The 15593-nt window shown below is 42.8% G+C and overlaps 2 protein-coding genes across 2 annotated transcripts in view; one reads left to right on the forward strand and one right to left on the reverse strand.

The window, feature by feature from the left end:
- The window catches only part of LOC306828694 (desmoglein-2.1-like), a 33107-nt gene that overhangs the window by 7584 nt on the left and 9930 nt on the right, over positions 1-15593 (reverse strand). Inside the window, exons 3-9 of the mRNA XM_079351259.1 lie at positions 10223-10378; positions 9748-9889; positions 8556-8716; positions 7164-7298; positions 5011-5196; positions 2701-3167; positions 2454-2596 (exon numbers count right to left, since the gene is read on the reverse strand). Of these exons, the coding sequence (XP_079207385.1) occupies positions 2454-2596; positions 2701-3167; positions 5011-5196; positions 7164-7298; positions 8556-8716; positions 9748-9889; positions 10223-10378 (1390 nt within the window). The remainder of the gene's footprint in view (positions 1-2453; positions 2597-2700; positions 3168-5010; positions 5197-7163; positions 7299-8555; positions 8717-9747; positions 9890-10222; positions 10379-15593) is intronic.
- The window catches only part of ect2 (epithelial cell transforming 2), a 305416-nt gene continuing 293663 nt past the window's right edge, over positions 3841-15593 (forward strand). The window contains exon 1 of the mRNA XM_079351254.1: positions 3841-4026. Within this exon, the coding sequence (XP_079207380.1) occupies positions 3994-4026 (33 nt within the window). The 5' untranslated portion in view covers positions 3841-3993. The remainder of the gene's footprint in view (positions 4027-15593) is intronic.

Below are 15593 nucleotides of genomic sequence, written 5' to 3' on the forward strand. Positions count from 1 at the left end.
GAAATTCTGTCCATAAAAGTAATGAACAGAACCGGTGACAAAGGGCAGCCCTGCCGGAGGCCAACGCGCACCGGGAACAGGTCCGACTTACTGCCAGCAATGCGAACCATAATCCTGCTCCGGTCATACAAGGACCGGACCGCCCTTAGCAAAGGGCCCCGAACCCCATACTCACGGAGCACCCCCCACAGGGCGCCATGAGGGACACGGTCGAATGCCTTCTCCAAATCCACCAAGCACATGTGGACTGGTTGGGCAAACTCCCATGAACCCTTGAGCACCCGCTGGAGAGTGTAGAGCTGGTCCAGTGTTCCAGGGCCAGGACGAAAACCGCATTGTTCCTCTTGACTCCGAGGTTCGACCTCCTCTCCAGTACCCTGGAATAAACTTTCTCAGGGAGGCTGAGGAGTGTGATTCCCCGGTAGTTGGAACACACCCTCCGGTCCCCCTTCTTGAAAAGAGGGACCACCACCCCAGTTTGCCAGTCCAGAGGCACTGTCCCCGACCTCCACGCGATGTTACAGAGACGTGTCAACCATGACAGCCCCTGCACATCCAGAGACTTAAGATACTCAGGGCGAATCTCATCCACCCCCGGAGCCTTGCCACCAAGGAGCTTGCCAACTACCTTGGTGGCTTGGGTGATGGACGAATCCACCTCTGAGAACTCAGCCTCTGCTTCCTCAGTGGAAGTCGTGACGGTGGGATTGAGGAGATCCTCGAAGTATTCCTTCCACCGTCCAACTATATCCCCAGTTGAGGTCAGCAGCTCCCCACCTCCACTGTAAACAGTGCTTCCCCATCCTGAGACGACGGACGGTTTGCCAGAATTTCCTCGAGGCAGACCGAAAGTCATCCTCCATGGCCTCCCCGAACTCCTCCCAGGCCCAAGTTTTTGCCTCCACGACCGCCGGGGCTGCGGAACGCCTGGCCTGCCGGTACCCGTCAGCTGCAACGCCTGATAGGACTCCTTCTTCAGCTTGACGGCCTCCCTTACTTACACCGGAAGTAAGGGAATTGCCGCCACGACAGGCACCAGAGACCCTGCGACCACAGCTCAGAGCAGCTGCTTTGACAATGGAGGTGGAGAACATGGTCCACTCGGACTCAATGTCCCCAGCCTCCCCCGGGATCTGTGAAAAGCTCGTCCGGAGGTGGGAGTTGAAGACCTCGCTAACAGAGGGTTCAGCCAGACGTTCCCAGCAGACCCTCACTACACGTTTGGGCCTGCCAAGTCTGACTGGCTTCCTCCCCTGCCGGCGATACAGCGGGAGCAATTCTGGCTTAAGTGTTTTTCCTAAGGAAATATCAGACCTTTCGAATATACCTCTGAGATTCAGTAATCTCTGCACCTTAATTAACCATAAATAGTTGTAATTGGCCAAATTAGGTGTAAATCTAAAGGTCTTTCACATGTCCATGTATCACAGTTGAAAAAATGCATTCTTAAAAATGAAAGACATTCAGCCTCAGTAGGTGATAGGATATCTCAACAATCAGTCATAAATGTAAATCCTCATTCGGGGAAACCCAAATGAATAACCAGTGATAAGGCCTCATGGGACACTTATATTAAGGGAGATACAGTTGTCCTTCATTAGATATTTATATGGATTTAACTGCAGGGCTTGTAATACTGTTCATATTCACCTAAGCTATCGACTGATATTAAAGTTGCTAATGCAGAAGAAGCATAGACTGTGAATATGAACGAAGCCTGAGTGATGTCACCCATCTTTTACTGCAGGGGGCGCTGGAGTCCCATCAGTAGCGGTCTCCATGCTGGAAATCCTGTCTCAACCTAACTGTCAGCCAACTTAATGATAGGCTGAGAGCTGGAGCTGAGGCAGATTTTAAGACTTTTGAAAAATAAAAATAAAAAGGTTTTAAGGCTTTTGAAAAAAAGGTTACATCGTGCCCGTCTATCAATCAGGTCAGCTATGTTCATAAAATCAAAATGGATTAGTTATCGTTGTCACTTGTACGGCGTGTGCCGATCGAGATGAGCTAATTAGACCTATTTCATTTTTTGAAACAGGCTTTAAAAATGTTTATTTCTGCTGTAAAAACAGTCTGTTTTAATGAGCTGTGTATGTGACTTCCCATGCTTCAGCAGCTAGCCCCTAGTGGACACTTGAGGAACTGCAGGATTTTGCACATCCACACCGACTTCAATTTTCAACAATGGAGGGTGCAGCTTGATACGTATCATTAAATACAGGGAGGACGCACAGGTCATAAAAACTTCAGGCAGCCTTCAGGAGTGTGAAATCACGATATTTAAGATTTGGTTATTGATAGTCCCCAGAGGATGACTCCTTATTGATGCCACATTGTAGCTTTGGATTCATCCTCTCGGGACCATCAATAACCAAATGTAAAAGGTACACCAAAGCAGCATCTTTAACATGAATATTAATTGATAAGTAAAACAGCACTTAGTGGAAGTGTACCTTCGCTAATGCACAGAACTTTAGCCATATACGTCCCATTGACCAGGAGTGGAGATTCTCTGTCAGGAAGCTTGTTCAGTTTGATCTCTGCTGTATCTGGATCGATGCTTAGCCAGTTGCCAGGGTCGAAGCCCTTTACATACCTACAGCAGAAACACAACGTGTTAATTATTAATATCAGTGTTGAAGAATATGCTGGCATTGTGGTTTTAACGACAGAGGCTTTCATGTGGATGTGTGCACTAACTTGACTTTATCAGCTGGTTTCAGAGTGTCTCCATCGATTGCAGGGTAGTGGGCAATGACATCATTAACCTTGACTGTGCTGCCTCCCTCCGAGAGGGGGATGGCTTTGACTTCAGGGATGAAGGCTGGACCCTCCGGTGCGTCCTTTACTTTGATTTTGAGTGGATAAGTTTTTAATGTGGTCCCACTTTGCCATGATGATCCTGTGGATCCAGCACCACTTGTACCACCTCCTCCACCTCCTCCTCCTCCACCTCCTCCTAATCCTCCACCTCCTCCTCCTCCTCCTAATCCTCCTCCTCCTCCTCCTCCTAATCCTCCTCCACCTCCTCCTCCTCCTCCTCCTCCTCCTCCTTCTCCTTCAAAATGCACATTAGTGATAGATGCCTGAGATCCATCGTACTGCGGAACTTTGTTTCTCACAGCTATTCCAAGATCCATGCTCTTCACCTTCTCATAATCCACAGCCTAAGAGGTAGCATACACAAGTATATTACAAACCAGAACACTAGATTAGAAGAAAACTTCATTCCACGTTTAAAGTTTATTAATAAGTCATTTAAAACCTGTTCTGTCAAGATCAAAACAGACAATAAAAAAATCCTTTATAAATCCTGCCTCTGTTAGCCAAAATAAAACTTGCAGTGGCAGAATATAGATGACTGAAATCCAGTATAATTCCACCTAAGGTCATTTACAGTGTATATCTTAAAGAGTCACAAAAATGGAAAACAAACCAGCTCATTTAAAAGCAGGATTCATAGAGTTATGCCTTATTATTTGTGTCATTGAAAACTTTAGAGATCACATATTCTGCAAAATAAACTTTACCATATTTTTGTACTTCTCCTTCTCTTCAACCACTTTAAATAATTTTCAGAGCTCCCGTAAATGTCTGTAAGGCTTGTTGCTATAAATCAACTGTGATCCTGTATTTGATTACATCTACTGAAAAGTGGACCCTTCTCATCATCGGTTTTGTAGACAGATACATATTAGTGTTGGAGAAGTACCGTAAATTCCGGACTATAAGCCGCTACTTTTTTCTCACACTTCGAGCACTGCGGCTTCTACTCCGGTGCGGCTAATGCATGGATTTTTTATGGGGGACAATGAGCTTCTGCCGCAAAAACATTTGACTTCGTCACGTCGGATCTTAATATCAGTCATTTTGCGCTTCATGCACGCACCCTCATGATGGAAAACACACAGAGAAATACATATGATGCAGCTTTCAAGTTAAAGGCGATCGAGCTGGCTGTCAAAGAAGCTAACAGAGCTGCTGCACGTTAAGATGACACTGACAGCGACAACAGAGACTGAGGAAGTGAGTAATGAAGTCATTCTGAGGCAGTGAATGGATGGACTTTTTCTTGTGAAATATATTACGGTCATCTTTTTCATCAGCCGTGTTACAGACACCGTCGGCTAGGCTTCGTATTGTAACGGTTCATGTTGTAAAGTCAGTAGTTGATAATGTGTTCATAATTCCGATTATGTGGAGAGTCAGTGAATGCACCAGCGAGAACGTGTTGAGTGGCTGTATGAGAGAACGCTGGGGGAGAGAGTTGGATTGTTACGGCAAGTTATGTGTTGCTCTCTGCTGTAAACGGCGTGGTCACGGCCGACAGTGATCGGGTTATTAAAAGTTATTATTTGAACGCTCTCGTCGTCCTTTAACGTCCGGACGCTACAGTATTTGCGGATGTTACCGGTAGCCTACGTCTGTGTAAATAGCTCTTGTTATAGCGTGGACACCTGCGGCTTATAATCAAGTGCGGCTTATATATGTACAAATACATTTATTTACTTATTTTTAGCTGGTGCGGCTTATATCCAGGTGCGCTCAATAGTACGGAATTTACGGTAAGTAAAAGTCTATTTTACTTATGTGACCTTTAAATTGGTGTTAAAGTGCGCATATTTAAACATCGCACATTTTACCTGAGTTTGCACTTTTGCTACACCATTGGTTCTCAACTAGTCTAGCCTCTAGGAATTGGATCCAACACAAACTCCATGAAAAGTCACGACCCAAATTCAGATATTTTTCAATAAATCAGATTTGTTCATTTAAAAATTGTGCAACTTGGATGGTAAAAACATGACTGAACAAGAAAACAAATCAAAGAAAGGGCTTTGGAGACTTTCTGATACAACATTTTTCCAGGTACACATTAGCAACCCAATGAAAAAGGCTCTGCGACCAACTTTTGGGTCCTGACCCACCAGTTGACAAACACTGATCTTCAACATAATTTTTCCTTGATGGACAAGTCACTTAAATTTGCCTTAACTCCTTTAGCGTTACCTTGACAAGCATTAGGATCGCCTCGTTCTTTTTTAGGCTTTTTTTGATGGTGAAGTACCCCGCTTCGTTGCCTTTCACAATGTCAAACAAGGCTTCCCAGTTTTCCGAGTCCTCCAGATCCAGGTCCTCTGCCTGGAGTCGCATCACCTCAATATTTTCTTGGTTTTCTTCAATTTCTCCCTCATACTGCAATTTAAACACAAAGGAAGATTACATATTTATTGATTAGACTTGACCTATTGCCAAGCTCCTTCGTTGAACGCCACAGGCTAAGACATATGGAATTTCTTTAGTTATAACTCAGAAAAAATGGTTAAACAGTGTTCATGGGTTAAGCGCATCACTGATAATGGTGTCCTGAGAGGCTCGAGAATGGAGTATACTTTGTGTATTCCGTTCCCTTTAACCTCAAATAAACAAAGCCAAGTGCATACTTTGGATTAAGCTGTAGGGCAGAAAACACAGCAAACTCAACTCAAAAAGATCAACAGGATGTCTACATTAGCTCAAAGGTAAGGTAACATACTGTTATTGAGGTTTGCAGCAATACAGTCTGCATTTTATAATGATGAGGTCCTTTTTTTTTTAACTAATTATGCTACGTAATGTTATCTGAGGTCAGCTAATCGCAGCAAACTTAAACTTCTTAACGCAAGTTTATCATATCAGCTTTTCATCTTGGTCTCAGTATTTAATAATCAAACATCAGTGCGAACCGAACAATTATACCTACACGCACCATCTCTTTTCTTAACATCAACAACATCAATATGACAACTCTCACCACGAGCATTGAAGCCCTCCCCACCATCAACATCCCCACTACCACAGATGAACTGGTTTCCCTCTACAACAACAGTCTCCACACTCTGCTGAACTCACTGGCTCCCCTGAAAACCCGGACTGCATCATTCACCCACTCTGCTCCCTGGTTCACACCCCAACTCCGCCTCCTCAAAGCTAAAGGACAACAACTAGAGCAACTCTACAATAAAACTGGACTTACTGTTCACAAGGAAATGTACCACACTCTTCCCTATAAAGACTCAATCAACACAGCAAAGGACCAGTACTATGCAACTCTCCACAGTGCTGTTGATGGGAACACCCGGACTCTGTTCTCTTTAATTAATAACTCCCTCCACCCTCCTGACTCTCTTCCCTCACACTTCTACTGCACTGACCACTGTAATTCACTCGTAAACTTTTTCAGCACAAAAATTTAAAACATTCATCAAACCTCCTGCAATCCACTCCCTCCTGTTTCCCCCAGCTCCCTTGTGTCAACCACTCTCATGTTTCCACCTTCCCTCCTCTGCTGACATATCTGATCTCATCAGGAAATCTAAACCATCCACCTGCCAACTAGACCCCCTCCCCACAGCCAAGGTCAAAGCCTGTCTCCACTCTCTGGCACCCCTGGTTACCTCTATCATCCACTCTTCCCTTAAATCTGGTTCTGTCCTCTCACCTCTGAATTCTGCTGCAATAACTCCCATTCTCAAAAGCCTGGCTCAGACCCCAGCAACTTTAATAACCTTCATCCCATTTCAAACTTACCATTCATTTAAAAAATCCTGGAAAAAACTGTTGCATCACAAGTCCACTCCCACCTCTCTAATAACAACCATGAGAAGTTCCAGTCCGGTTTCCACCCCCACCACAGCACTGAAACTGTCCTACTCAAAATAACAAACGACCTCCTGATGTCAGCAGACTCCGGACTCCTATCCATCCTCATCCTCCTCAACCTGACTGCAGCTTTTGATACCATCTCCCATTCCATCCTCCTCCATAGGTTTATAAGGCACACCCCTGGACTGGTTTTCTTCATCTCTCTCTGGCCGCATTTCAGTTAAAAACATTCACGGGGCTTAGCCATTTTATAGACTTTAAATGTGTAATATGTGACATAATCATTCTCAGTGAGTATTATATTTATGAGGAAACATTGAAACCAACAAAACTCTTTTCTTTTGCCTAGAGAGAAATATGATGAAATGTTAAAACCCACAGCTACTGCGACGGGGACTAGAAACTGCACATGGGGCTGGGTGCTCCCAATTGTAAACAATCTTGTTGGAAAGTATTTCTTCTGATTAAAAAATATACATGTACACTTTTTCAGAGAAAAATGTGTGAAAGACATGTACCTGCTCTTGTGTCAGAGTGGGCAGGTTGTCGTTCACATCCAGGACATTTATGGTAACAGTGCCGGTACCAGTGTTTCCACCCGGTCTGCCATCCAAGTCTTTCCCTATCACTGTCAGAGTGTACTTGTCCTGTCTCTGAATGAAGAAAAACACAAGACACTCTGAAAGAAGGTGTAAACAGAGCTGTCAACAAACATTTTCTGTCCTTTTAAAACACATTGTTTCACTCAGTCTCATCTTATTACGCTAAACAAAGAAAGAACAAAGTCATCTCCAGGGGAGGGTCCGGCCCACCAGTAATGATCTGTTGCACACAGACCCTTAACATAGCATCAAATTTAAATCAAGTTCACCTGCTCTACTTAATGTGACTTACCACACACTGATGATGTCGACTGGTCCCAGACCAGCCAGCACAACTCAACACAGAGGGTCATGTATGTAAGTCACAAAACATAGGGGGGGGGGGGGGGGATCCTGTTTGTGGGAGTTTAGAAGAGAGTGCCTGAACAAGCTTGTATTAGTGGTATGTCTCTCATGTGGCCTTACTGTATCTGTTTGTCTTTCTGTTATTTGTATCACCTGTTTTTTAAATCCTGTTTGTGGGAGTTTGTGGGACAGTCACTAGGATTTACATTGCTGCACCGTTCACGGACGAACTTGGACTTTTGCACATTCATTCCACTTGTGTCACTTCATCGTGTTTATTAAAATGAAATTATTGTTGAAACTGATTAAGCTGTCTCTGAGTCATGGGTCCAAACTGGTCCATCTGGGTCCAAACATTCAGTGAATTGTAACACAGGCAACACCTCAACAAGGACTTTGAGGTGGAAAATGACTAACTCAAGGTCTCATCTATGTTTGTGGTGTAATACTGGTCTCTTTGTTATCATTATTATTATTATTATTATTATTATAGCATTTAACGCAATAACTGTATTGCATGAGTGCGTAAAAAGAGCCTTTGTTTTTGCCCATAATAATAATGGTTACTACCCTAATGGGTACCATCAGGGACCCATAATAAGCCCACATGGGGCCCAGCTAGTTTGGGTCCCAGATGGGAGAAACCTGGGTTGCCCATGTGGGTCTAAGCTAGGGCCCATGGAATGCCCACCTTGAGCCCATCTGGGCTTGCCCACATGGGGCCACCATGGAACCCCCGGACGAAATTAACCGTGACCCAGCTGGGCCGCCCACATAGGCCCTGCATGGGTGTGTTGACACAGCTGTGTCTACTGCTTGTGTTAAAATGTGCTTGTGTCCATTTAAAATGTTAAAATTGAGAAATACAGTAAGTTTTATTAGCACAATGACGGAAAAAAGATGTTCTCTTGATAATTTGGCCCTTAGGAGAAACTAATCAGGGAAAACCGGTGTAGTTCATACCTCTCTGTCCAGAAGAGCATTATTAACACAGACGATTCCATCTCGCGTAAGATAAAACATGTCATGTGGCGGATCCTGACTGACGATGCTGTATGCGATCTTAGAGTTTATATGCTCTGGTTCATCATGGTCAATAGCATTGATTTTCATCACTGATGTCCCTGTTAAAATCAAAATGAAATGAAGCAGTCATTCAATATAGCAATTAAAGTTCAGACAACCTTCTTTCTGATACGGCATTATTAACTTCACTTTGAGGTGAGTATCCATGCATTCAATTCACATTGGTGACAGCCTTGATTGGGGCTATGGCTCCAGTCAGTGGTTACTACTATGTGGTCTGATGCTGCATTTTGACCCGAGAGCAAACAACAGGACAATGGAAGAATGACACCCAGTAGCGAGGTGCAGTTTGTCAGCATTTTGATCTATCAAAAATATGTTTGTTCCGCCGCTCTTAATCAACATTACAATTAGAAAAAAGATGACATTGAGGCTGTTGGGGGATCATGGGAGTTCAGTGTGGATAGGCATCAGCACATTAACCTGTAAAGAGGACTCAAGGCTGTTGTTGTTAGCAATGCTAATGCCACATTCTGGTAGTATGTTTTTGATTACAGGTGGCTAAATTCCACTCACAATGGACTGCTTTTTGGTTCTCTTCCCTTGTTTGGTCTGGATAGTGTTCTCACGTAAGTCAAATTTAACTCTGGTGCACTTGAAAGCCAACTGGAATCCCTGTTTGGTTTTTAAGATAATTTTTGAGTTATTTCACGTTTAGACAGCTGAAGAGAGGCAAGAGATGTTGGGAGAAATGACTGGAGGATGATATGCAGCAAAGGGCCGAGGCCAGACTGGAACCTGCAGTTGCTGCGCTGAGCACTGTAGCCTCTGGACATGGTGTAATTGTCATAACTGCCAGTCTATCAGCACCCCAGATCCCAATTTTTAAGCAAACCAGAGTTCAGTTCTTTCGTCTGCACCAGAGTTTGATTGAGCACTGTACCAAAAGAACTATCCAACAGAGCGCACAAGAGTTTGTTTCAAACAGGCCTAACAGCTCAGGTGTGAATGCACTCTTTGTTAAAAGAGGTAAACAATAGATGATCTCTCAATATGTGTTGGTTTATATTTCCAATACTTACGAGTTTACACATTTGTAAGAGCTGCACACAAAAACAGAAAAGCTTACCTGCAGCACTATGTTCTTTCACTTCCCCTGGCTTTTCAGTATGAAAAACTGGAGTGTTGTCATTTTCATCTTCAACCTTGATTCTTATGCCAATTCTCTTCTCGGGCTCGCTGCCATTTTTGGTTCTAGCAACACCAAACAGCTGGAACAGAACACTTGTCTTTGCAGTTGTTACAATAATAGAAAAGCATTTATACAAGTTTGTAAGAACGCCTGGCAACTATCTTGGATGTTATACAGATTACATGGGCTCCTCATGAGTGCTGTCACAGTAACTCCTTACATAGCTCCCACTTTTATTAACCAAGGAGTGATGACTTGCTGTGAATAGTGTTTAGCTTTTTGAAATCTGAATCTGCACTGTTTGACTCTGATAAAAACAGTTAATGTTATTCCTTTGTGGATTTTTGTGAATTTTTTTGGATCCTGCCAGAGAGAAGGAGTCGACTGAATTCAAGAATAATTCATCACTTACGTTGTAGGTGTCCATTACCTCCCTGTCCAGAATTTCCAAGAGCCTAATATATCCAGTGGTCTGATTCACTCGAAACACATGGTAGGGCGTCTGGCTTGCACCGGATCCTTCCAGGAAGTATTGGATAGGAATCTTAGGTGCAAAATCAGATCGAATCTGAAACACAAAACAGAGGATGGGATGGTGAACTTGACCTGCGAGATCTAAAAAATTAAAACAAAGACATCTTTAAGTCAACATCTTGTGCCACATTTGGAGGTGTTTGGAAGTGTTTCCTCTGGGCTGTCTGCAAATTATTTGCTCACAAGTCCTGGACAAACAAACAAAAGGTCCATCTGAAACTGTTATGAATTCAGACACAGCTTCTACTAAAGTGACACAAAAAAGAAATGTAAAAAAAGAATCATTTGGGTTTCAATAGGGTCCTTCGCATGGGGGGCAATTCAAGGGCACACAGAGCAGCAAAAGGACAAGAGTGCAACTATGCTAAAACATTTAACCAATCAACAAATAATAAAGTGTCAAAGAAGAACAAGTGTCAAGAGTGTTAGTACAAAGTTAACCCCTGCTATGATGGATACGATAAGCGACCTGATATCAGACAGAATAAAGTGAAGTCGTGCATGATGACCATAAAAAAGCACAAAGTACTTAACATAATAAATGGGAGTAGTGTATTCAGACCAGTGTAAACATAAGAAACAGAATTAAAACCATGCATGTCGGCGTGTGTCGCGACCGCAGGAGTGCAACCGCGACACGTGGCCAAGCAGCAGCCCTTACGTTTTTATTTGTGTAAAAGGAGGAAAACAAGGAGCAAAACTAGCAGTCACAAGCATCATAGCTAAAGTACCTTAAAACTTTTGAATCACGTTTAAAACACAGTCACACAGATCACGTTAAAATAATAACACACTTTCATTGAAAAGATTTTGACTTCAGAACGCCCCTCTTTCAGAGGGTAGCATTAAATATAGGATTTTGCAGTTTGATTACATTTCTGATTAACACCTGTAACTTTAAAATTGTCCGAAGTATACAAGAGTTACAGCCACTTATGGATTATGGCAATGTGATTTGTGGATTTGCACTTTTCAATGATGGATCGCCCTAAAATCAGACCTATAATGACAATGTGTCATGTACCCATTGAATGTATCTTGAATTTAGAGCATTGTTTACCCCTGTTCCTGACCCGATACCATGTCATGTTTGGTAGCATTGGATGCAGGACTTCACAGACTTTCATCAGATATCTATATATCCGCTGTAGGTTTAAAATGAGTTGTATGAGCCAGATATGCTGTGCTACATATACAAGAATTACAGCCACTTCAGTTTTTTGGCACTGTGATTTCCTGTTTTATACCACAAGATGAAAGCATTGCCTTATTTCTGAAGGTGAAAAAGGGATGCGCCGAGGCATGAAAGTTTGATGGTACGCAATGGCCACGCACTTTAACAAAATAACGTGCGGAGCACAACGAGAGATCTTAAACATGTCTAGAACACACTGATACTGAGTTTACGATGATCAGATAATCACTTTTGGAGGAGTTCGTTCAAGGAATTTCTGCCATTTTTCTTGCATTCAAAAAAATATGGCGGACTTCCTGTTTGGTTATGACTATAGGTGTAAGAGGCTTTTATGTAGCTCCTGACATGCCTAATGAGCATAACAAAATTTGTGTATGTAGGACAAAAAACCTCTATGGGGAGGCCATTTTAAAAATGTCATGGGGGCGCCACTGAGTCATTTAGCCACGCCCACTTATTATACCAACATGACAAGTTTAATTTTTCTCCTGGGATCATGTGTGTTATGTTTGATGACCCTATATTAAGCACTGTAACAAACTACTTCCTCTTTGTGACAAACATCGCGTCCGTGTGACCACGCCCTTTGAGGAAATAACGTGCGGAGCACAACGAGAGATCTTCAAAATGTCAGGAACACACAGACATCGACTTTGTGTCAATCGGATAAAGGCTTTTGTAGGAGTTTGTTCAAATAGCCCACCTGAGGCCGCCAGGGGGAGCTATGAGCGGATAGGACGCGTCTCTCAACAGCTCTCGCTGATTTCGACTTAAAACTCCACTTTTAACAAAATAAGGACACTTTTATTGTTGTTTCTTGCTAAAGTTCGACGTCTCAGGTACTTGTGAAGTTGACCTACTTCAGGGACCCAAGAATGCCAAACCCAAAGAAAGTAAATAAGCCAAAAGGTGATCTCGCTGAAGAGGGCCCCAGTGGAACCGCGGACTGGCCGGAAGGTTATGGCGGTGATACAACCGCAGCTAATCCTAATGATAACGCTGTGCTAGCCGCAATAGCATCTTTACGCTCCGAGCTGCACACGGTAAAAGCGGATATTTGTGACAAGATAGAAGAAAAAATTGCAGATGTCTCGGTCACACTGAGAGCGGAAATTGCTGCTTTGAAATCAGAGATTGACTCAAACATCACGGCTCTGAAAATACAGACCGAGTCACAGGTTAAAACGCTACAGGGACTGGAGCAGTCAGCGACCGACACAGCGGACAGAGTGGCAGAGCTGGAGACGCAGGTGAAGCATCTCACCAGACAAGTTGACCGCATTAACGGGAAATGTTTGGATTTAGAAGGGCGCTCAAAGAGACAGAATCTGAGGATCACGGGCCTGAAAGAGGGAATGGAGCAAGGGAAAGCGCCCAGGGAATTTGCAGCGGGCTTGTTAAAAGAAGTTCTGGAGCTGAAGGAAAAGCCGATTATCGATCGTGCCCACAGAGCTCTCCGGCAGCGACCAGGAGATGGTGAACCACCGCGCCACTTCATTTTAAAAATTCACTATGGGCACGACTTTGATGACATCTTCCGCCGGATCACTAGCAAGAAAGACCTAACTTTCCAGGGACAGCGGATCCAGATGTTCAGAGACCTTCCCCAAGAAGTTGCCAAAGCGCGAGCCGCCTTCACACCGGTCAGGAAAATGCTCCGGGATAAACCCGGGGTCAGATTTGGAATCATGTATCCAGCGAAGCTGCGGGTGACCCATGATGGCAGAGAGCGAATGTTTACTGACCCCCAAGAAGCCCTCGCTTATGCAGAACGCCACTTTAACGCAGAATAGAAGATCGGGACGGTAACGTAGTATTTGATTATATTAAGGTGGACTGATGATTCTCTGAAAACTGGGACTGGTTTGTTCAACTTTCATAAGCTGTTTAATCTCTATAAGCTGTCTACTCCCACTATTATTATGAACATCATAATTTACAATTTCTATATTCCTCATTTGTAGTAGGCAGTGGGTTGGAGTATTTTTGTTCTTATAACCTTAATGGATATAAGTACCTGGACTTTTGGTCCTGTTTTGTTATTGTTAACATATTAACCAATGTAGAGCTGTTATTGTGTTAATTCATAGACACTAGGACTATCAGGGAGTAGTGTAAGAGGCATTCACAGTTGCACTTATTGCTGTATCTTATTGTATCTTTGTTTTCCTTTTTTTTGTTGCAGTTTAATAATGTTGCAAGTTAATGGCTTTTCTTTTAAAAGTCAGGGGGTTAGGGGATGGGTGGGAGGAGTGCTACCCGGTAGACAGGATTTTGATACAGGAGTATGGCACAGAATAATGTAGGGGGAACAAAGGAGAGGATGGGGGAAATATTATTTTCTTCCTGGAATGTGAAAGGACTCAATGAGCCAGTTAAAAGAGGCAAGGTGTTGGCTCACTTAAAATCTCTTAAGTCAGGGGTTATGTTCTTGCAGGAAACACACTTGAAGAGAGATTCACATCTCAGACTCAGATGTAAATGGATAAATCAAATTTATCACTCCTCCTTTCCATTTAAGTCCAGAGGAGTAGCCATTTTAATTCATAAAGATGTCCCTTTTAAACACCATTCTACTGTTGCCGACAAAGAGGGGAGGTATGTACTGGTGGTGGGAGAATTATACTCAAGGCATGTTACATTGTTAAATATTTATGGACCCAATCAGGATGATCCAGATTTTTTTAAGAAGGTGCTCGGGTTGATACCAGACATCTCTAATACTAACCTGATTATTGGTGGTGACTTCAATTGTGCATTAGACCAGCATTTGGATAGATCATCGACTCAAAGCATAGCTCCATCCAATACGAGTAAGCTCCTCAACACTTATATTAAAAACATGAACCTGTGTGATCTATGGAGGGCTTTTAATCCAACAGGCCGAGAATACTCTTTTCACTCTCATGTCCATAATGTATACACAAGAATAGACTACTTTCTGGTTGACGGTAAATTACTACCATGCGCAGGTAACGTGAAATACCATAACATTATTATTTCTGACCACTGCCCAGTGACATTTTCGTTGAGACTAGGTGAGGCAGACCGACATCAAGGAAACTGGAGGTTTCATCCACAGCTTCTAACTGACTCAGTTTTTTGTGAATATATTAAAACACATATTGATAAATTTTTCGAAACAAATGACAAACCAGAAACTGCTCCCTCTTTATTGTGGGAGACATTTAAGGCCTACCTAAGGGGCTGTATTATTTCATTCCAAGCCTCTAAGAGGAAACGCAATAGAGAGGAGCAGTCAAGGTTGGAAGAGGAAATACATAGACTTGATATGGAAAACGCAAAATGTCCCTCCAAAGAGAAATGTAACCAAATTCTAATGCTGAAATACAAACTTAATAAAATACTTTCAGCCAAGATTAGTAAAGCCTTTATGTTTACAAAACAGAAATACTTTGAGTTTGGCGATAAACCGCATAAATTATTGGCTAGGCAACTGCGTAACCAAGAGAGTGAACGTGTGATCCATAGAGTTAAATCGGGCACTGGGGAGCTCTTAACTTCACATAAAGCTATAAATGACAGATTTAAGCAGTTCTATGAGACTTTGTATAGCTCTCAAATGAATGCAACTCCAGGGGATATGCAAACATTCCTGGACAAGTGTAAACTCCCAACATTAGATCAGGCGGACCGTGACTTCCTGGGAGCTGATATTACAATAGGAGAAATCTCAGAAACAATAAAATCCCTTAAAAACTGTAAAACTCCAGGACCGGATGGGTTCGGTAATGAATTCTATAAAAAATTTAACAAATTGCTGGCACCCTACCTGAATAGAATGTATGGACAGGCGTTTGATAGTGGAGTACTTCCACATACATTAAATGAGGCGACTATCACTTTAATCCCCAAGAAAGGTAAGGATCTGGAGGAGGTCGGATCTTACAGACCTATATCCTTATTAAACACGGATCAAAAAATTCTAACAAAAACTTTGGCCCAAAGACTTAGTGTTTTAATAGGTAAACTAGTACACCCAGATCAGACTGGGTTTATACCTCAAAGACATTCATTTCTAAATCTACGACGC

This window comes from Symphodus melops, assembly GCF_947650265.1.
Source record: "Symphodus melops genome assembly, chromosome: 8".
NCBI classification, from domain to species: Eukaryota; Metazoa; Chordata; class Actinopteri; order Labriformes; family Labridae; genus Symphodus; species Symphodus melops.